Source organism: Fukomys damarensis, unplaced genomic scaffold (assembly GCF_012274545.1).
Source record: "Fukomys damarensis isolate Sample0158 unplaced genomic scaffold, DMR_v1.0_HiC HiC_scaffold_16, whole genome shotgun sequence".
Classification (NCBI taxonomy): domain Eukaryota; kingdom Metazoa; phylum Chordata; class Mammalia; order Rodentia; family Bathyergidae; genus Fukomys; species Fukomys damarensis.
This window is the reverse complement of record NW_022900928.1, coordinates 79258277-79281127: the sequence shown is the minus strand read 5'-3', so window position 1 is coordinate 79281127 and position 22851 is coordinate 79258277. Positions and strand designations below refer to the sequence as shown.

Sequence of the window (22851 nt, the reverse complement as noted above, 5' to 3'; positions counted from 1 at the left end):
GCATGATGAGAGTCCGCCTTTGTTGAGGCAGAGCTGATAGTACTTGTTGGAGTCCCCCAATGTCTGCTCATTTCTCCATCACTTTGCAATTGCAGTTTTGAACTAGTAAGTTTCAAGTAGCTCTGCTACTAGGAAAAGCCAAGTACAATCTGACAAGAGGGAAAGCATGTGTGGGAGGTAAGGAAGATCACAGGTCCATTAGTTTTCTTGGTTTCCCTCTTAGCATGGTTGGTTTATACCTGACAGTTTTGGGGTCCCCTGGGAATTTAGCAAGGAAAATTTAAAGGATTGTGGCAGAGTCCTTGAGTGCACTGCATTTCAGTAGGATGACAGGTGGTAGTCTCTGCAGCAGCAAGCTGCTTAAGAGTGAAGAAGATTCCAGAAAGACCATTGAATGTATCTAGCACATGATAGTTAATCTCCGACTGCCTGTAAGTGGTGGTTTAGTAGGCACAAGAGAGGTGGGGGTACTCCAGACCCTTCCTCCTCCACACTGATTCTCTGGAGAGTTGGTACAATCCACATAACCACACACATGCCTTTATTTATCCCATCATTCGAGAAAATGAATCCCATATTGGCATACAGGGAGTTTCCTGGGATATTAGAGAGGCAGAAACACCCAGGGGAAGTTGTTCAAAATTAATAGACCTTGGGCTTCTGCTTCAAACTCTGATCTCAGAAGAATGCAGCTTTCCCAACTTCTAGAGAAGTATAATACTTGGAAGGAGGAGGACATATATTTTCTGCCATTAGGTGAAACTTTATCACTAAATGGGTAAGTGTCCTATCTAGGGACAGGAAGTAGAATTCTGGTGCCCAGGCAGGAGCTAAGTGCCTACTTGCCATCAGCATGTTCTTCCTTCTCTTACAACTGCTTCTAAAGGCAATTCTTTAATGTGCACCTTCAGAAAATGATGCTTTATTGAATTTGCTTCTCTCTTTTCTCTACTCCCAGCTATAAATCAAGGAGGTCTCTGCAGGTCAGAAATGACAGACAGCTGAGGCCTCTGTAGCCCATACTCCTTCCTGGCTGGAGGGGCGGGTGTGTGTGTGGGCCGTGGCTACACCAAGGGCTTAATCCCTGGGCTGATGTCGTTGTGGCCACAGAGTCCATGTAAGCTGAAGTGCTGTAATACAGCATGACTTCTCGCTTTAATGGAATTTTCCTAGACCACTAGGAAAAAAAAAAAAAAGACTCCATTAACCACACTACAAAGGCCTTTACTTATTAGTATTTTAGAACAGTGGCAAAAACATTTCTTGAATCTAATTATTGCTGACAAATATGAAAATTGAAATCAAAGTTAAATTTTCAGCTACGGTGCCTCATATGCTAGCCTTCTCTGACTCCAAAGATTGCATCAACACATTTATGTCTTCAGTAGTCTGTGCAGAAGATTGGCTATTTTCCCTCTCCCTTAATACCACCCTCTTTCCTCCCCAGGGTCCCACTCCCTCCCTGGCTTGGACCCTATGTATTTTGAAACATTAAATCTGACATATTCATCTCTGTGGCTGGCACTAGGTAACTAACTTTATGTTTACATATCAGGGATGCAGGAATCAGCTGAGTAGGGTGTTGGAGAAGGTACTTCTCTGTCCCCACCCTCGCCTCCTGCCCCAATCCTAGCCTTCTTTTTGTGCAGATAAAAGTCATTTGACTGATTTCAAATTCCTCCTGATATCAGGACAGAAAAAAGGACTCGTCAACACCTTTCTTTCTTTTCCCCTATTAAGCATACTGTAAAAATCAATCCCTTTTGTCACTTCACTCTGCTTGTGAGAATGTTTAATGGATGTCAAGGGAGCTAATGATCGCTGGTAGAAAATTCATTTTAGATTTGCTATTTATAAAGTACTCAGTACTCAGGTGGGAAATTAACATGAGGCAAAGAGTCGGGTGGGGTGGGGGAGGGCTGCTGGTATAGAGCTGGGCCCTGCAAGGCTGGCTGTTGCTTGGTAGATAGAGGTAGCACCTATGGCACCCTAGGAACAGGGGTCACTGGTGCAGTGAGGCCACATGGGTTGATGCAATAGGGTATGTACAGGAAACTTAGGCAAGTTGACTTTTCTGAGACAAAATTTTCTCAGAAATTAAGTAATATCCACAGCACACACCTTACAAGGTATTATGGAAAGGATTAAATAAAAGATCACACATAAAACATTTACCAGTGCCTGACACATATTACAAGCACATGTGCAATGAATATTAAAAGTCTTTCCTCATAGCACCATGTTATCTGGAAGATCGTGACCAGGTTGATCAGCAGTGACATGCTCAGGACTTCAGCTGGACCCGGCCATGGGCTTACATAGTATCAGAACCCAAATGGGGACCTAGGATGCATACTGCCTGCTACCTACAGCCTCCAGGTGTCCAGATCAGCCAGTGGTTCTCAAACTGGAGCATGTTTCAGAGTCACTTAGAGTCTTCTGAATACACAGACTGAGTCCACTCCAATGCCTCAGGATTTCAGAGTTAGTAGGGCTCTACCAGGCTCAGAATCTGCTGTACAACCTGTTCTGAGGTGATACTACTTCTGCTACTGGCTGGTGACCACACTTTGAAAACCATGGAAATACACAAGTAAACTGAAATGTCTCCTGAAACGCTGCCACTATCACCCGAGCTATGGCCATTCTTTCTACCCAGACCTCCCAGATGAAACAAGTCCTCCCACCCCAACCCCCCTGCCCAGACCACCTCCCTTCAACACAAGAAGACTCATAATTTTGGAGCAAGGCACTGAAAACTACCTAATTCCTTCTTAAATTTTCCTTCACTTGCTGAAGCAGTAAGTGCTGAAACTAATTTTATGGTTTCCTTCGATATGCACTGAAGTCTCAGTTTCCCTTGCTTCTGAGTAGTTGCTTCCTTACATGCTCAGAAGGATCAACTTTGTAGCTCCCAAGTTTTCTCAGTCCCATCTGGAACACCAGACCAGCAAGCTCTGGGGTACCCCTCACCGTTCTGCTGGTTTATCCTCTTCCTGAGGTTCCCTTGGTTGCTTCTCTGTTATATTTGGATTAAGTGCAAATCTCTTTTGATTACTCACTCTCTGTTGAAACAGACAACCTGTTGCCACATGTTTGATTACTGAAACCCAGGGGAGATCCTATTTGTAATGCAGCCAGTTACAGTACGCTCAGCTTTACACACAGCCACTGAGCTGCTAATTCATTGTCTAAGAAGTTGCTTTTCAGTTTCTGATTTTTCAATAATAGGCTTCTCACGAAGCTCTTAAGCTTCAGAAATAAGCCGAAAACTGCTTTTCCAGTCATTTACATAAACACAAGTGGATTGGGAGGAGGGGAAAGAACGGGAATAGTTTTACATGTTATTCTTGGAACTCTGGAAGCCTAGTGGGTAAGCACATCAAGGCTACAGGTGTGGGAAAAGTACAATGGAGAGGACTGAATTTCACAGCAGGGACTGTGGACAATCCTGAAATTTCTCCTGATGTCCAGGCTGCCACCTTGCTGAGGCCTCACAGATATCCTGGGCTCCAGAAAATTGTTCTGTCAGCAAGCCACGCCCTCTGCTGTGGCTCCTCTAGTTGGGAAGCTTGTCATTGGCTCTCGGCCACTGTGCAGGGGTCCAGTCCCCGCACCCCCTTAGGAGGCATCCTGTCACCTCCAACAAGTAATGGGGTTACTGCAGGAAAACATCCAGCAACAGGACCCTGGAGAGAGGGGGAGTGTGGTCTCTGTGAGGGTTGCTGCGTACTTCCAAGGAGAACCAGTGAATTCAGGCCTGTCATTACAGGGATCTGGTAATGAGAAGGAGAGCTTGGTGGTATGTGGGTGACTTTCTACCACCATCTTGCTTCTTTCTCTCTCTCTTCTCTGTATATGTCTATCTCACTCTGTCTTTGTCTTCCCTCTCTATCTTTTTCTTTGTCTCGTTTTCCAAATACAGATCTTACAAAGAAAAGAATCAGCCAGAAATAATGCTAGCCATTTTTTATTTCCTGTCAAATCATATATATTCCTATTAAAAAATAAATATACAGACTATTAAAACTCATCTCTCTCCTTTAGACTGATTCTCCTCAGGCTATTTTCCTTATATACCTAATATTTGTGAGCAGAAGATTAGAAGTCAGATCAAAACAAAAATAAAACCCAAGAAGCCCAATTCAATTTAAATTTAAAAAAAAATTAACAAATAATTTTCCACTTAAGTATGTACTATGCATAACAAAAGACAAATCTTCAAATTCTATCTTCTATCTTCAAATTTATTTGGAATTTAAATTGATCAAGTGTCCAGGACTTCTACTAGCAGAATGTGGCAGCACTAGCAAAAGGGAATATGCACTTCCTTCTATAGTGTAAATGTGGGGCTGAGGCAAGGCCTTCCCACAGAGTGTATACTGGGAGGTGCTTGGGTCACTGCAGATGCTACTTTGCAAAGGCTCATACTGGCTGCACAGAGTGAATGAGTTCTCCCAAGAGTAGCTTGGTATCAAAAAGTAAAACTGGTCTCTGAATCCTTCTGGTCTCCTGTCTCACCATTGAATCTTTCTCTCTCATGCTTTCCCATCCTGATGCCATAATGTGATTCAGCCATGGGGCCCTCAGGAGATCTTGGACTTTCAGCCCCTCACTCTGTGTTAAATAAGCCTCCTTTGTTCATAAATCAACCAGCCTCAGGTATTTTGTCACAGCAATAGAAAAAAAGACTAATACAGCAGGGTCATGATCTTTGCTTTATCTCAGTACTCAACCCAATAAATGCTTCCTCCATTAGTGCTTCACAGATTTCAAAATTTATTGTAAATCACCTGAAATGCTGCTTGAAGCACAGATCCCTGGGGTCTAATATTACACTTCCTGCTTCAGAGATCATACTTGGAGATCCATAGGCTAACAGCACTGACATGACCTTGCCATAGTCCCCTAGTGGAGATTAGAGATTAGAAATAGCCTTGCCTATGAAGACTAAGCATTAAATGGTGGGTTAGAGTACATTTCAAAAACTCTTGTTTCTCTCAGTCTTTTAAATTCCTTTCCTGGCCTTACTTACTCCATGACCTCCAACCTTAAAATGTGCCAATCCTGCAGAAAAACGCACCCCGCAGACAATAGCATGTACGAAGTCACCACGCTACGCAGAGCCCTGGTTAGGGTCGGTGGGGCTGTAGAGTGAGGGAGAGAAGGCTGGAGAGAGAGCAAGGGGCACAGTCTGGGGCAAGGCAGGGAAGCCCTCTGTTTCAAGGAGAGAGAATTCAGGATTAATCTGAGAGGAGAATAGTCACAAGCACCTGCCCTGTTCAGTAAACGTGCAATGTTGGCTTTTTATTTCCCAGTATACACTGAATGAGAGGAGTCCACAAATTTATTTCAATTCATTGTGAAAACTACATTCCTGGGCCCAGAATATAGCTCAGTGGCACTGCACCAGCCTGGCAAGTGCAAGGTCCTGAGTTCGATCCTGGGTACTGGGGGTAAGCAAAGAAATGAAAACTACATTCCAAGGAAGTATAAATATCTTTTTGCAGATGAGGAAAATAAAAATTTAGGGACTATATCAATTGGCTTTATGGTTAGTGGCACAAAGTACCTGACGCATACAATTTAAAGCAGGATGCATTTATTTGGTTTATGTTTTTAGTACCTGCTTGGCTGGCCCCAAAGCAGAAGTGTCATGATGAAAGGGCATAGTGGAGCTAAGCCTCACTTCATGGTTGCTGGAAAACAGCACACAGAGGAAAGCACCAGCATAGGTATGCTCCCTGGTGACCCACCTCCTTCTGCTGGGTCACACCCAGCAGCAGTCTCAGGGAGGAATATCAGTAGAGCAACCCATCCATGAGTACAGCACTCCCATGTTCCAGTCACCTCCCCAGGAGTCTTCTCCAGTCAGGTGGACAGTGAGGATTAGCTGACACATTGGAACTAACTCTAAAGTTAGAGTTAGTGATAGGAATGGGGTGAGAATAGGATGTTATGATTGATATGATCATCAAGAAATATATTTTCTGTGGACATTCTCTGTAAACTGCAAAGGTGAAACTGCATTTATAATTTCTTAGAGAGTTAAAGGAGTAAAAGAGTAGGCAAGGAGCTCTGAATATGTTTGGAAAATGGTCCTAAGTGGCAGGACCCTAATTAGGAAGATGGTGAGAGTAAGCCATATTATATTTTAAAATCTAGAGAAATGAGAATAGAATGGTGGATCTAAGCATGATTAGTACTGCATGGACTCCTTCTGGTTCACAAGTCAGCTCTCCCTTCCACAATATGAGCGAATATCTTGGTCCTTTCATCCTATCTTCAAAACCAGCCTGCGCATATCTGGATAAACACATGGATTTACACACATTTCATTCAGAGAAAATAAAAAGTATCAGATGTTAACTTCTTCATCTTCCTGCACTCAAACTTGAAAATTTACCTGTATCCATACTAAGCCAAGGACAACTAGTATCTCTTATTTCTTTGTATTTTTCTTTATTGTCATAAAAAAAGCAGAACATGTGATTAACCATTAGATTAACCAAGTTTTCAACTATTTTACAATATCATATAGTCACCACCAGCATTCATTCGTAGAACTTTTTCATCATGCCAAACAGTAACTCTTTATCTATTAAATAATACTTTCTCAGACCCTTCTTCTTCCCAGCCCCTGGTGGGATCTCTGAACTTGCATATTCTCAATGTAACTTAAATCATACTGTGTTTGTACTTTTGAGCCCAGCCTGTTTCTCTTGGCATAATGTTTCTGAGGTTTACCTATGTGGTAAAACGCCAGAATTCCCTTCCTTTTTAAGATCTAGTAATATCCCAGTGTGTTTGGTGTGTGTGTGTGTGTGTGTGTGTGTGTGTGTGTGTGTAGTATTTATTTAGTCTATTAATCTACTGATTTATTTTGGGGTTTTTTTCTAGCTTCTGGCTATGGTATATATGATTATGAACATTGCTTGGCTTTCAACTCCTTTGGGGACATACCAAGGAATGGACTTGCTGGATCATATGGAAAGACTATATTTATTTATTTATTTCAGCTTTAATTGAGTTTATTGGTACATTTTAGGGATACAGTACAGTTACATTCATTTTTGGGATCTTGTACCTCTACATGACAAGTCTTGATTCTCATTTTTTGCTTTACCCTTGCCCTCCCTTCAACCCCTCCTCCCCTCCCCATCTACAAACACTTTATTTTCATCTTTTCATTATCTCACATTTTTTTTCTTTTCCCTTGTTACACTTCCCCTACCCATCCCACCTTCCCTACACCTTTAGCTCCTTTCTTCCCATTTCTAAATGTCAGTAATCTTACTAGGATCTTATGTAATATTGCAGATTATTCGCACCAGGGAAACTATTTGGAAAGACTATATTTAGATTTTTGTGGAATTGTTATATTGTTCCCACAATGTTGGTCTTACTTTACATTCTTATTAGCAATGCACAAGCATTCTTTGCCAACACTTTTTATTTTCTTTCTTTTATAATAGACCTCCTAGTGGGTGTGAAGTAATACTTCATTGTGGCTTTTGTGTTTCCCTAATTAGTAGTGATGTTGAGAAATCATTGTTAAGTGGCACTAAGAATGTTGCAATGCCTTAACCTTATGCGTCCTATAGGCCAAGGGCCTCTTCCATTCTTCTGCAGGGCAGTGTTGATCCTTTCTCCTTTCATACAACACAGAAGCATCCCAGGATTCCTCTGCAACTCTCTATACAGAACACGGTGGTGTCTGTGGCCATCCCAAGTGGGGATGTTTCCTACACTCTCTCCGTCCAGATGGGGCAATATGACCAAATTCAAGCCCAGCAGGTACAACTGAGAGTGTGTCCAGGAGCCTTCTGTAGCACAGGACAGCTATACCTTCTGACCCTGGTTTCACCCCATCTCTCACCCACACCTCATCCACAGAACCTGCTACCTCAGACCAGGGAGTGAAAGCCACATATAGCAGAAGCAAGCAGTAGCGAGGCCTGGAACCCTAACTTTCAGGGATGGCCTAACAGCATCAATCAGAAGAGGTGGAGTACTTTTTTATAACCAAAGGGATAGCTTTTTATCTTATCTAAGCTACTTTTATTGTAAGAAAGCTGAATCCAATCATAACGGATATCCTCAAACACAGTTCTCCTTCCTTCCTTCCTGAGTGACAGAATTGGTCTTTCCAGACTCATTATCATGCTTGTGCTGAGCATTGGCTGCCCAGATTGCAGCCTCATGTACTTGCCAGGACTCTGGAGCCAGGCATCTCTTGCCACACCTCACCGGTCCTGACCATCGGTATTCAGGCCAGTCTTTCCCATCATATAAAAGCAATAACAAATCCTCTCAAATTATCCTCTCCCTAATTTCTTTTTTGACTTTTTCTTTTATTTTTAATGGAAAATCATTTAAAATAATTATCTTTATTTTCTGACTCCACTTCTTCCTTTCACTTGTGTCTCCCATCCTATGGCTCTTCCCACAAAACTGTTCTCCCTCAGGGGTCAGAAGATATTCTTGTAACTAAGTTGGGTACAATGCTCCTTGATCCTTTAGGAGCAGTTGCCACTGCTGATATTCCTAACTTCAGGAAAGTGACATCCATCAACCTTGCTAGTGTCATGTTTTTCTGATTTTTCTCCTAGCCTTTTGGCCAATTCTTGTCAATATGTTTTATCAGAGTCTTCTTTTCCAAGCCTTTAAGTGCCAGTGTTTTGCTCTTATTGCTTTCTTTCTTTCTTTCTTTTTTTTTTTTTGATTTTTTTTTTTTTTTTTGAGACACGGTCTCACTATGTAGTTGAGACTGACCTGGAACTCACTATGTAGCCCAGGCTGGTCTTGAACTCACAGCGGTCCTCCTGCCTCAGCCTCCCGAGTGCTGGCATTACAGGTGTGCACCACCACGCCCGACTGTTTTGTTATTATTTCTATCTATTGCTTTCTACTCTCTCCCTGGGTGGTTAATTTCATCTGCATTGAAGACTGTTTTTGGTCAAGCTGAAATAGCACTCCAGAGTTCCAGATCCACCAGTCTAACTTTGTATTGATGAACTCCTCAGAAATTATCATGACCCGAATTGTGTCTGTTTTCATTTCCTTAAACCCACCTCTCAGCCATTGAACCAGACAGCAGAAGCTCTCTTCTGTTATCCTTTTCTATTCCACTCACAAGTCTCAATGTTTCCATTTCCATAACTCTTGACCCTTCTGTCTATCTCAGTACCGTTGCACTGATGGCCTCATGTCCAGTTCATTATAGCATCACCCAGAAGACTCCCTTTCCTCCAGTCTTGCTTCAATTTAATTCATTCCTCACAAAGTAACTAGAATACCTCTTCAAATTTTCAACAAACCCACTACTGTTATTTAAAAACTCAAACTGAAAAGCTGATCATGCTACCACCTAGCATGCAATCTCTCAGCACATCTTCTCTCAGTATAAAGTCTTCAGTAAGAGCCACTGAAGTTCTGACTTCTGCCTACTTATCTACCAACATCTCCTCTTTCTACCAGTTTCACTCCTCCCCTCATCTCATGACCCCCACACCATACTAACACACTCAGTCTGGCCTGAATGGATTTTGAAATCTTGAATTCATATCATGCTGTTTTGCCTCTGTACCTTGGCATATGCAGTTTCTTCTAACTATAATACACATCTCTCCTCTTGACTAAATCTACTCACCTCTCTCTCAGCTTTAATGTAGCTTCCTTACATATAGACTTCTCTGACCTAAAACATCTCCCAGATGCTGCCATACTAACCCTGGCTTGCTTTATCCCAAACTGTCTGGTCTGTTACACTGGGTGCAAAAAGTGTGTCTGCCTTGATGTTCAAGCCTCATCCACAGTACAGTCTAAATAAATAAAGCTGGACTGGATGAAACAGAAATAGAAGTGAGAACCTGGCCATATCCTTGGATGTATTATGTTGCCTTTTTATTATAAATCTTGGTGATGCAGAGATGGTGTATCTATATCATTTGGAGATGACACAAAGCTGATGGTGACACCTCATCAAGATCCAAAAACAATCTTAATGAATTTAAATAATGGACTCAAGCTGCAATAAAATGTCAAACATTTGGAAGGCATATTTAAAGGAAATCAAGTGTAAGGATGGACTGGAGAGATTTTAATACAGCAGCTTATTTTGTGAGAGGAATGAGAAAAACATCAATAAGAGCTGGTAGTGTGATAGGTGATAAAAAATGAAAGAAACGAAACCAACCAAAACTTGGATTAGTATAAATCCAATATTTTCTGGGTATTACTCCCCTCTCCATTTTGCTAATCAGATCACATGAGGAAGTGTCTGCTGTGGTAATAAGTTTTAGGTTGATAATTAGCAAGCTGAACACATTCAAGAAATAATGATTCATATGTTAGTAGTACATGGAAACTATGCCATGTAGTAATCACGAGATGTTAAGAAGGATCCAGGCTAGTCATCTCTTAGGAAGCAGGTAACAGAGTGTTATTGATATGCTGATAGCTCTAGAAGACAGAAGTTATGGAGAGTAAGTTTTTGCTTCACATTAGCCCATTTGGATTGTGTCCAGCTGCAAGTAAAGGAAGCCTAGTTAAGCGAGAATTTATTTTTCACAAGTGATAATAAGTGTGGATATATATGCATTTCAGAGCTGTATGGGACTTGCCATTTTGAACCTGAGCTCTTTCCATTAGACTGAGCTGTATGACTTTGGCCTCACTCAGTTATTCTTGATTTACCAACATAGAAGTTCATATGGTTTGACCTAAAAGCTGCTTTCTTTGCCATTTGTTATGTGTGTTTACATGTTGGCTCCTGGATTTCCAGGCAATGTCCCGTTCTCTCAGGCAGAAAGGGAAAATGATCCAGGACAAAAAGTGTGGACCATTAGAGTACAATCCCCCAAGCCCACCCAGTAATACTGTGAGAAATATTTGAAAAATAAACAGCAGAAAATTAGATCTGTTCTGTGAGTAGTAGACTCAGTGGCAGTCATAACATGATTAGGTAATAGTTATGGAATATTTGTTATGTGCAACACATTGTCTAAAAACTTTATCGCATTAACATACTTATTCCTTATAATGTACTCCCAAGCTTGGTCCTATGAGTATCTCCATTTTATTGAAGAGGAAACCGTGTCACACAGAGGCTGATTCAGTTGCCATCGGTCTCTGGCCCTGCCTGTTTTATCAGAACGAGTCTGAACTCTTTTCTCCTGCCTCACTTCCTTTCTATTTTCCCATCTACTCTTGTCTCCCTAAAGCAGTAGATGCAAGTTCCCTGTTTTTGGAGAGAGAAGCCAGGAAACCATAGCACCTATTTGTAGAGGGATCAGAGCTCAAAGAGCCGGGTTAAAATAAATCACCCCAGAAGTCCTTTTGGGCCCAACTGGTTGGAATTCCAGGGTTGTCTGACACAGCAGGGCAAATGCTTAGGGGAGCCAGATGATTGTGTGGGTTACCCAGCTACCACACTTGGCAGAAATCTGCATGGTAGCTCTGTTTCCTGTATGCCTTTTAGATTTGCTGACTCCATCAGAAAACAAACAAGTTTTTACTCTGGTGTAAAGGAGCAGACCTGGCTTAGAGAGCGTAACCAGAGACACCTACACCTCCCCCAGGTGGCCACACAGTTACACTGAGGTTTTGGCGTGAGTGTTTGGTGGCCATGAGAAGGATAGCAGTGTAGGCAATGCAGCTTCCAACTGATTCCTGGGGAGTGGGAGCCTACACCAGACAGAAGAGAAGCACACAATATCCTTAGCCTTAAGGATGGAGTCTCTTCTAAGTCTCCCCATGATGTAGCATTGTATTTCCAGCTTAAACACATTTGGTCTTGACCTTCACTTAAAAACCTCCTGAATTTCACTTCCAAGAAGCCTTAGAGATGGATCAATTAAGAGTCATTATTATTCCTTATTTTCCCTACCCCAAATGCTGGGGTGATACTTTCCAGCCTAGGATGTTTCCTCCCGAAGAGAAACACAAGCATATATGGATAGATGATATTGGGTGTATATCAAAGTGTGTGATGTTTGTGTGCACATTCTCTGTTCACCCATCTGTGACTGCATTTATATTCTTAGCTTCTTGCAGACAGAAACTAGTTCTGAGTATTTTCTTCTAACACCACTACCTATCAATAACTATTCTCAAAAAGACTATTTGCAGAATTGCCAAATGTTGAACGTGGAATGAAATTTCAAAATCTTTCAATCCAATTGCTTTATTTTAGAGTGGGAAAACTGAGGCCCACAAAGGGGATGTGTCTTATCAAAGAGTGCAGAACCTTTTCAGATGGGTTTAGAGGCTGCAGTTTAGAAATTCTTGAGAGACTTTTAAAAACATCAATGTAGAGACTCATCACAGACACTCCGACTTTACTGGTCTCTGACAGGGTGTGGTGTACTTTTATAAATCTCCCCAAGTGTTTTGATGGCACAGCAAGGTTACAAACAACTGGGTTAGAGATGAAGAGTATTGCAAATTAGCATAGATTACAGCCATCTGCTGAGCGCCTTTCTGACTTCTGAGATAAGGACAGGAGATGTAGAATTGGTTTAGGCTGCTGGACCTGTAAGAATCATGGATCCATGGAAAGGTAATTTATCTGTTCTCATATATGAAAAAAAACCCTAAAAATAACCACCACCACTATAATGGAAGATGAAAACACAGGTAGAAGCAGCCCTCCTAAAGCTCCTGGGTTGTACCTGCCATGCCCAGGGTGAGTGCAACAGAAGCCTTATTTCCTCTGGGCAGGTACACAAGCTGTTAGATTAAAAGAAGAGAGAGGTACAGAAGAGCAACTCTACACACTGATATTCCAAATGTTGGATAGCAGCAGAGGAGAACAAATAAATTGCTTCAGCTAATGATGTATTTGTATTATTCTAGGAAGCTATTAAATTAGGTTATTATGAGTAGGTCACAAGTACAAGGGTTCTCATAGAGGAGGTAAGTGTGCATCTACAGGTCAGATGAACAGCAATGACCTCATCCCAACTGACTCCTGAGGCAAATTGGTCCCTTGTCTTATCTCAAATGTCCTCCCTTTGTCTTGTTTGGCCCTCCTGTGCCCTACAGAAGGAGGGCACAAAGAAGGTGGGGAAGCCAGACTGTGGGGCAGTGGTGTTAAGGATCAGTTAACTTTCAGTAGCTTTCCCATCCTGTGTATGACTGAAGCACACAAAAGAGACTTCAATGAGTTCCTTCTTGGAAAGAGGTGATACTGTTGTGATCTACTACAACACAGGGCCAGGGTGTGTACACCATATCCTCATGCTCCCTACCTCAAACAAGGGTGGAGGGCTACCTTTTTGCCACTGGACACACTGGACAAGAAACCAGAGGCTGTGCCTTCAGTCTTTGTGCTGGCTGTTGTGATTCCTGTTAATCTTTCAAGCCAATATAAATCTGAAAGATTGCACTAGGTCTTTGGTCTTATCCTTCAGTTGTTTTTTGTTCACCGTCACATTCTCAGTGCTTATAACAATGCAAAGAACACAGTAGGCACTGCATAAACATTTGCCGTTGGCTGGACAATGGGCAAATAAGCAACTAGATAGATTTTTGGATTGGGGTTAGAGTTTGGTGACACATCCAAGATGAGCAAAGGAAACATCACTAGCAAGTGAATTTGAATGAGCCAAGAAAAGCCCAAACCAGCCAGGATTTTGATCAGTCTTTTATTACAGCAAGGACCAATACTCTCAAGAAGATTTTTAAAAAATCAAATTTAGTAACCCAAGATGTCCTCAGTAACAGAGCTAAAGAATGTGTTTTCCAATATTTGATTTCTTAGCTTGACAGTCTCTCTTTCAATACTCTCTTTTGGGCAATGAAAATGTGAATCTTTGTTGGTTTGTTTTGCAGATTGCAGATGACTTGCAGAACTCATCTGGCAGAATTTCTGTTTTCCCTCTTGTAAATAAACAAAGGGCCATTTCTTTAATATGACTTAGGTGGGGAACAGGGCTCTTGGTGCTCCTGCCATAATTTTGGAAGGAGAAGAGGAGAGACAAATGGAAAGAAGAATAAGACAAAAATGGAATAAGCAGATTACAAAAGCTGGGCAACAAAAAAGGCAAAAAAGAGACAAAGATAAATTGGATATGGAAAATTAGAGTGTCAGGGAAACCAAATAGCTAAAGACTCTGTAATCAATGGGATCCCAGACATACTTATTGGGGATGTCGAGCTCACCCATGGTCCATGGCTTCTCCCTCCCCTCTTTCCATTTGTCGCCTACGCTCCTTGTGTGCTGGAAAGACAGGCTCCCCTCCTTCTAGGCAAGCCTGTGTGGAAGCACAGCAACCTCTGGCAGCCTGACCTAGATCTGTCAACTGATCAATTATTTTTCCCATAGAAGAGCAGGGTAAGTGAAAGAAAGAAAGAAAGAAAAGGGAACAGACCAAAAGAGAAATGGAAAGAACTAAGAAGGAGGGAGAGAGCAGGAGGAGAGGAAGGCTAGGAGGAGACTGAAAGGGAAAGTGGATGAACCCAAATATCCTTAAATATAAGCAAGGGAGACCACATATAAATAAATGAATATACACACATAAAAGAAAATACAAAGCTCTCACAGATTGCTCACAGTCATTGCCAAAGCAGCAGAGACAGTTTTTGTTTTTCCCACTCTTTGCTAATCTAGATTAGAGCTATTTATTTTTTCTCTCCAGACACTCTTTCCCCTAGTGCCCACCCTCCACAAGGCTCCTCCTCCCTGCCATGCACATTGTGGGTTTCCACACCCATGTGTAGCTTTCTTGTGCAAAAGGATAGGGGTCAAGCTCCCTGCAAGTGTCCCCTGAAGGTACCTCACCCCTCTGCCAGGAGTTCTGCAGTAGAAGTAACATCTACCTCTAGGGTGGAGGGCGCTGGACAGAGCCACTTGGATGATCCCCTGAGCAATCCCAGCACCATTGAATACCTTGTGTTTGCATGTTTTCACTTTGTATGCTTAATTTGTTTTTATTGAATTTCAAATGACTATAGACATAAAGTAAACATATAACAAGCCAATAGAGCAGAAAGGAAGTAAACTGTATAAATACACGGGTCTCAGCATGGAGTTCCACTTAGCACCACATGTTTGGAGTGTTACAAGCTTTAATGAATCCTTACAACACCCAGGGGAGTTGCTCCCTGGCCTGGCGGGCAGGTAAGGCAACAAACTCACAGAGGGCCAGATTTCTTCCTACAGACAACAAAGAAATCTTGGAGCTCAGATATATGCACCATCCTCCTGAGCTATGCTTAGAGGCCTAGAACTGGGTTAGCGCATGGAGGCCATGCACATGGACTGGTTAAGCATCTGTAGGACCTTTGCTAAGGTCAGATAGAAAGCAATTTCACTTTCTTCTTTTGCATTCTAGTTGTGAGCAGGAACAGGCCATGAGTTCCTCACCAAAATAAAACAAAATTTGGAAAACAGCCAGATCCCTACCTACTGGTCCATCCATGCTGTGTCTCCACCATGAGTGGACAGCCAGAGAACTTAAAATTTTTCCCAGTGCATATTTCTCACATAAGGCACCATCACATCTCCCATTCAATTCACAAATTCTGCAACCCCTGGCAATAGTGTGATCTCACTTCACTCCAAAGGATAAACCGTGGCTAAAGCTAACACTAGTTTGTTAGGCCACCCATGATGTGCCCCATAGGGCTCTGCCAGACCAATTCATGGAGAGCAGAGGTCACTTGGGAACTGCTAGAAGGCAGTCCAGATAGATCACCTCTCTCAGGGAACCAAGAGAGATATTTAAAGTCCCTTTTCAGGACTCCTTAATGAATGCTGTAGATGAAGCTGACTAAGAAAGAACAGAAGTCAGGGGCCATACATCACAGCTGATAAAGAGCCATTGTTGTACTTACACTTGACTTTAAAAGAACAACAACCAAAAACAAACAAACAAAAAAATCAGTACCAGAACTTGGCTGTGTACCTGATAACTAAAACTACAATTCCAAGGATGGCCTTTGTGCAGTAAGACCTGCTGTGAAGCCAGCCAAATGCTCAAGGCCCAGCACTGCTGTCAGGTCCTGTCTAGCATGCCGGAGGGAGGAGAGCTGCACTGCCCTAAGCTGGCAGCTCCCAATGTGGCAGCCAGGGGCCACATCGTGAGCCCCTCCTCCTCTTTTCAGCTCTACTTTCAAGTATCTGCAATGCTTACATCAGGTCCCAAAATGATGATCCTTCATGCCTCAGAAGCACTGTCTCACTTGGGCTGCTGTGGGCACCCACACGAGTGGCAGGAACTTGGCTGGTCTGCCCTACTGGAGGGTGCCCATGGCCTTGGCACTGAGCTAAGGAGAATTTGAACTTAGCTGGGCCTCCCTCCCTTTCTCTCCCCTGTCTGTGTCTCTAGCCAGCAGCTTAGTAGATATGGGACAGGGAGGGAGGACTGAAAAATAGAAAGGTATAGGAGGAATCTGGCCAAGCTAATGGAAAGGTGTTGAAGGAAACAATGATCCTTCCAAGGAGGCAGGAAGCATGGTCAATTTCTGGGTTTCTAGAAAGAAAATCCGCAGCATACTCAGCCCTTCCCTCCAGAGCCTCTCAGTGGCAGAACAGAAGGTGGGTGGTGTGCCGGAAGGACAGCTCCTCAGCTAGCTTCTCTCTCTGCTCCCAGGAAACAGGGGCCTCCAGTTAATCAACCCTGTGAATCTAAGGGCCAGAGCACCTTAGAGCTAATCACCCCTTCCCAATGACATCCACACTAATCAGCACTTATTCTCTCCTGTCTTAAGTCCCATCTTGGTTGCTGGTTGCGCTGGGGTAGGAAGAGGAGGTCTCCGAAGGGTCTATAACATGCCACTAGCACCACATATCTTTATGAGGCAAGAAACAGAGAGCAGCAGCCCCAGAAAGAGCCAGTTTAAAACAAAAATAGAGGACAAGAAAAAATTGCATTTCAATGTGTACTGCATTCTAACTAGTCCCACTGGGTCAATGCAATAGGGTGGATTATTGCAGGCAAGACCTGGGCTGCCTCAGTAATTCTGCAAGTTTGATAAGAGATACCTGGCAGACTCTGCTTCCTGCTCCTGAAAGAGAAAACAGACAGCACCTTTGCTATATCCCACTAGTGCGTGCTATGGGGGTCCTTGGGGGTCATCCTGCCTTAAAATTGGGCAGTCTCATTCTATTATGACACACTGCAGCCTATTCACAGCTGACTGGAAGTGGCTGGCACAAATAAAGGCATCATTCTCCTTGGGAAATTCAGGACTTGGTAGAATATGACCATTCCTCACCCCACCCCACCCCCACCCCAAGACAGGAAGAAGACCACAAAACCGGATTTCACCCTGGGGAAAATTGCACCATCAATTTCTTCTCATGTATTCAGGCATGCTTCAAAGTATGCGCAAATATTATGCTTCCCTGCATTTATTTCTGATGAAAAAAAATCACACATGTTAATTTATATGTAAATTCAGTATGGCCCTGGGGCTCCTGGAATGCAGCCAGTAGGGCTGTTGATAGAGGAATTTGGGACACCATCTCCAGGTTAATGTTATCATAGAAGAGACATGGATCTCAGGACAGATGGAAATTACTGAGGGCTCTGGACCTTTTCTCTGATTTCCTCTGACTCCTTACTCCATGCCTGGCTCAGTTAGTTTTCATTTCTGTTATTAGGTTGCATGATGCTTTCCCTGAAGCTTTCTGGTCTCAAACTCAGTTTCCCCACTGTGAGTGTTGGGGAGGGCCCTGCTCACCCAAGGCTCACAGAAGCACTCTGCTGCTTCTCCACATTATGTAAGAGGAGTCAGCCAAGGATGCCTGGAAGTTGACTCCTTCACTTTCACACCCACCAGTGCCTCAGGAGAGAGGAAAGAGAGTTGAAGCCCGCCTTCCTGGTGGGCCCAGGAGACAATGTCACAGATACCCTCCCTGCAAGACCCTGGCCTCCTTGTCTTCCCACACAGATCCTTCTAGTGCTCCTGCCTTCCTTTCAGAGCCCCAGCCAAGGGTGCAAGCACACTGGTTCTTTTCAGGGTGGACCCTCTGTCTACCTTCTATGGGTCTGCTGGAGGCAGTGGCAGCTCCCACAGCCTGACCTCAGAAGGGGTCAGCAAGGGCAGACTTAGAAAGACCCTAACATCCTATTGTTGTAGTGGGAGAAGAGAGAAAGGCATTGGGACGCCTGTCTTTTCTCATCCGACAGAGGGAACTTTCCTCTGGGAATACAACTGCATAGGAAACAGCCTTCCTCCCTCCACCTCCCTCTCGAAGGGCTCCTCCTGCAGAACCCTGCTGGACCACCCAGGGAAAGTTTCTCTGCCTGCCCTACCCCTATGAATTCAGGCACCTGTGCTATGAAAAAGGGTACCAGATCCCCTAAAGACAGGGTGGGTGGAAAGGAGCAGGTTAACATCTAATTCTGCTGCTAGAAGGAATGTGAGGGCTGGGGCAGGGGTAGGGGCCACAGCACAGCAAATGGACTCAAGGCTGAGGCAGATCCCCAAAGCAACTGAACCCTGCACTGCAAGCAGCAGAGGCTAAGTGCCCTGGCCAGAGAGGAAGCTCCCCTTGAAACTGCACTCCTGCTGGGCTTCCCAGCCCCATAAGTAAACAGCAAATTAGCATTCGGCTCTTAGTGCCTCTCTCCCTTCAACTTAGAACAGCTTTCCTGAATTTCAGAGCCTTTGCTTGCACTGCCTTTTATCTGCTTGTAACCCACACCTGCCTGCCCCCCTCCAGCCAGCCTGTGTCACACACCCCCCAAACGCATTCAGAACTAACACAGTTGTTCAGCACTGCCGCAAATTGATTCATCCCTTGAAGCAAGATCGCTGACCAGCACCTTACTGGCGGTAACCGATTATTTCGAGCCTGCATCTTCTTTGCTCCTTTTGGAAGCTTTGCAAGTTCACCGGCCCATATTTAAAGTTTCCTCCTGTAATTTCTTCTCAGTCGCATAAGCACCACATTAGTAACCCCGCTGCCCTCCCCATCTGTAATTTTCCCTGGCTTGCATGCATGCTGTGATGTGTATGTGTGCAAGAATGTGCAGGAAGCCAGCAGCCCAGCACATAAGTGGGGACCTAACAAGAGTAGCAGACTCATTTTACTTATGCATATACATCTCCTATTCCAGGAGCAGCCAGAACCCAATCAATATTCCCACAGCCCGGTTGGGAGAATGAAGTCCCAGCCATGCTGTTTAAAAGCTCTCTCCACCTGCAAGCCGCGCAGCAGAGCCAGCTACGGGAGTCTGCGAATCATATAAAGCACACCGTACCATCCCTGATCTACTGTAGGCAAATCAATAGCAAGCGCTTACCTTGGAAGAGACACAGAGCAGCCAGTCCCGTGAAGATTGCCCAAGAGATAGAATTGTGCATTTTTGCCTGAATGGTTTTCATGATTTTTTTCTTCTTTTGCTTCTTTTTTGTCAGGTTCGATTTTTTTCCTTTCTTTCTTCCCCCCCCCCCTTTTTTTTTTCCTGATAGATTGTGCAGCTCTCAAGCTCGTACAAGGAGGTTTAAATCCACTGTTTTGCTGAAGGACACAAGGAAGCTGCTGGTGTGAGAGAGTGTGACTTCCCCGTAATTATCTCCACTCATACTCTGGCACTGAGACACGTTGTACAATCTGGCCCTGGACAGCCCTCCTACAAGCTGCAATCATTGGTTCTAATCCAAGGATTGACAGAGCTGCAACACACGCACGGGCTCTCGCTCTCTCTCTCTCTCTCTCTCTCTCCCTCTCTCTCTCTCTCTGGAATCATTTACTGGGCAAATCAGGCTAGCTGATTAAAGAGACAGGAGCCTGGAGAGATAGCATGATAAATGCCACCTTGCCCCTTCTATATTACTTCCATTTTTTAAACTGACAGTCTCAGACCCCCAAGCAACAGAAAATCCCCTCTCCCCTTAGTGTCCCCCGGCCTCCTGAACTCAGATTCCTTTTACACTGTAAAGATCCCATAACCAGGGACAGATTAAGGGAAATTTTGAAAGGATATTTTCATGCTCAGTAAAACTTGCGAAGGAAAGAGTCAAATTTCATTCCTTCATTCTTATTTTTCTCTCCAATGAAATATCATTCAACAATAATCTCTTCCTCTCGTTAACCTTTGCACTTAATAATAAATAGTTTTCTTTTTCCTCCTCCCGTCACTCCTGTTTCAGACTACCTATTTTTCCTTCACTTCATTTCTTGAAATCATCTATGCAATATAACATGAAAAGGGATAAAGTATGTGGAATTTGAGGAGCAGGTCCTAAGCCTGAATATAGAAAATCTTCCCCAAAGATAGCAAGGTGAGTTGATTGCTTATGCCTTAGTGAATCTGCAGTCTCTGATATTAATGATTTAAACTACAGCAGGACAGACTTAAAGTAGATATGCTGAGGGACTTGCTGACAACTTTGTGTGTAGTTATTAGGTATCCTTAGAGAGTTTTAGATATTTATTCATCTCCTTGGTGATAGGTAAGAATAAAAACCAGAGAGTAGTAATAGAATGGATATAACAACTTCTTAAGAAATATGATTCTAAGATCTGAGGAGTTGTTGAGGATCCTCATTTTGGGGCTTCTTCTTATGTGAAGCAAGCTGTATAATGTAAATAAAATTCTGGAAAACATAGCTCCTCACAGGACCTCCTTTCATTGATTCTGACAAATTCACATCCCAACAGTCTTCAAAGCACACGTTTGAGATATTCTCCCAGGTTTCACAGCTAATCACTGCATTTTCTTTTGCTTCCTGTAACAATTTTAATATATGGTTTCAGATTGAAGAGGACCGTAGCACTTGTTGACTGTTGACATTTATGGTCACAAAGGTGGCAGAGAAGCAGCAATCCCATTTTGGAAAGTTTCTCAGCACCACCCAGTCTGTTCCACCCGACTGCAGGCAGCTCCCTTTAGAGGTGCGCGGTACAGCAACCCTAAGCTGGAAGATTCTGGGGGCCTATGCTGGACCCAAGTCAGGCACTACACAAACTGAGGGCAGGTCATTTAATCTCTGTCAACCTTGACCTTTTGTGTACAACGCCTGCAAATGGGAATAATTCCTTAGCTTTCTTCCATTTTAAAAGGTGCTTTATATTACCTAGTATTTCTTTCTTTTCATTTGTCATTAAGTTCTAATTCATATGTCTATCAAAATCTCCCAGATATTGTAAACTCTGAGTAGACACAAATCTTATCTATATATAAGTCTTTTGTGCAGTGCTCGGCATAGCGACATGTGTAATTAAATGTTTTGGGGCAACTGTGACAGCAGGTGATAACAGAGCAGTGTGAACAGAAGAGTGGCTTCCTTTACCACACTGCACTTCTCTCCAGAATAACAATAATATCCACAGGTCTTGGATGGTCTTCAAACCCAACCTGCAGAAGCAGAAGCACTAACACTTGCAAAAGTTCCCACCTTCAATGATAGTGGGTCCATTTCGTTAGTGGTTTCCATTAAACACAGAGCTATATGTGTGACAACAGTCAGAAATGAGTCATCCTAGCTGTATTTCTTGAGCATTTTCTATGTCCTAGGCATGAGCCATAGTGTATATGTGCATTTCCCGCATTGAATCATCATAGCCCATGAAGCAGTGCTATTATCCTGCTCATGTGTAGATGAGGATGTTAAGGCTCAGAAACAATGTTGCCCATAGCTACAACTCAAGGACTCAGGATCTGAATGTAAGTATTTATCTCTCAAATATAATATCCTATGCTAACTACTGTAAGGGACCCACATAGCTATCAGATAATTCTTATATATACTACTTTTTGCTAATTTATTGATGTGAGATTACAAAATATTTTGTGCTGTAAAATAGTATATATACTGATATAAAAATATAGAAAAACCAATACAGTGCTTTTACTGTTATGTAATTGGTTCGCAAGTGATTGGTATGGGGAATTTTATCTGATGGCTCATGATAGTTTGCTGTTTTCTTATGATAGTTTTCTAAAGTAGTATGGAGGGGATAGAAGTCATGATCTGCCTTCAGACAGGTAGAAACTACCAGATCTAAGGCACAGAGAAGAATACACAGATAGAAGGTTAATAATTTTAAAGCTAGAATTGGAAATAGGCCTGGTAAATTTGGAATCCTGAAGATCTGTCTGATATCCTCCATCTCACCTTGCTGTACTGCAAAAAAATTTAAGAAAAGGTAAGGCCTGATCCTTAGTAGTTACTTTCTGAATACATGATATAATGTAATGTAATGGCACTAACCATCCTCTGTGTAACTTTTTCTTTTTTTCTCTGTAACTTTTTTACTGAGCAGGGACAAAAACTGCCTCTTCCTGGGTTCAAATCTCAGGTCTGCCCCATACAAGCTATGGGATTTCAGTAGCATTGTCCCACCTCCATCCAACCATAACCCCTATCCAACCATAGTCACACATCACATCTATACCCTGATTTTCCTTTATTTTTTTATTTGAATCAAATTAAGACTGATATGGCCCATATGTCATTGGGGGAAGCGATGTGTGCCTGGAAAAGGAGCCTTTTGGAGAGAGCAGTTATGGAATGGTTCTCTGTGCATTCACTGAGGCAAAATACACCCTCAGGGACTACAGAAGCAAAAGTCTAATTTGGGCTCTGAGTGCTGCTAAATGCTGAACTATCCAGAGACCTATATCTCTTTCAATGCTTGAATTTACCACAATGAGTAAAATTTCCCAGTGGCCTTCGGGTTTTGCAAAAGTAGACAGTTAACTTCTTGCTGGAGGAGGCATTGTTTCCCTTCTTGTGTCATGGGGCTTACTTAGCTCAGTGTCACCAGAACAGACCCATTGGATCATTCAGAGCTCATCTCTGTAATTACAGATCACAAAGCTGATCCTGGGCTATTTGTGGGAGAATTTTGTTCACCCAGGCCCATTCCCCACTGAATGAAATGGGTCA

General features: G+C 43.0%; 1 protein-coding gene and 1 non-coding gene across 2 annotated transcripts in view; both read right to left on the bottom strand.

Moving 5' to 3' along the window:
* Positions 1-19659, bottom strand: part of Ntm (neurotrimin) — a 953915-nt gene extending 934256 nt beyond the window's left edge. The window contains exon 1 of the mRNA XM_010642108.3: positions 19260-19659. Within this exon, the coding sequence (XP_010640410.1) occupies positions 19260-19341 (82 nt within the window). The 5' untranslated portion in view covers positions 19342-19659. The remainder of the gene's footprint in view (positions 1-19259) is intronic.
* LOC117286467 lies at positions 7543-7666 on the bottom strand. Its single transcript, XR_004517635.1, has one exon. It is a non-coding gene; the product is annotated as a U6atac minor spliceosomal RNA (small nuclear RNA).
* Positions 19660-22851: the final 3192 nt, after the last annotated feature.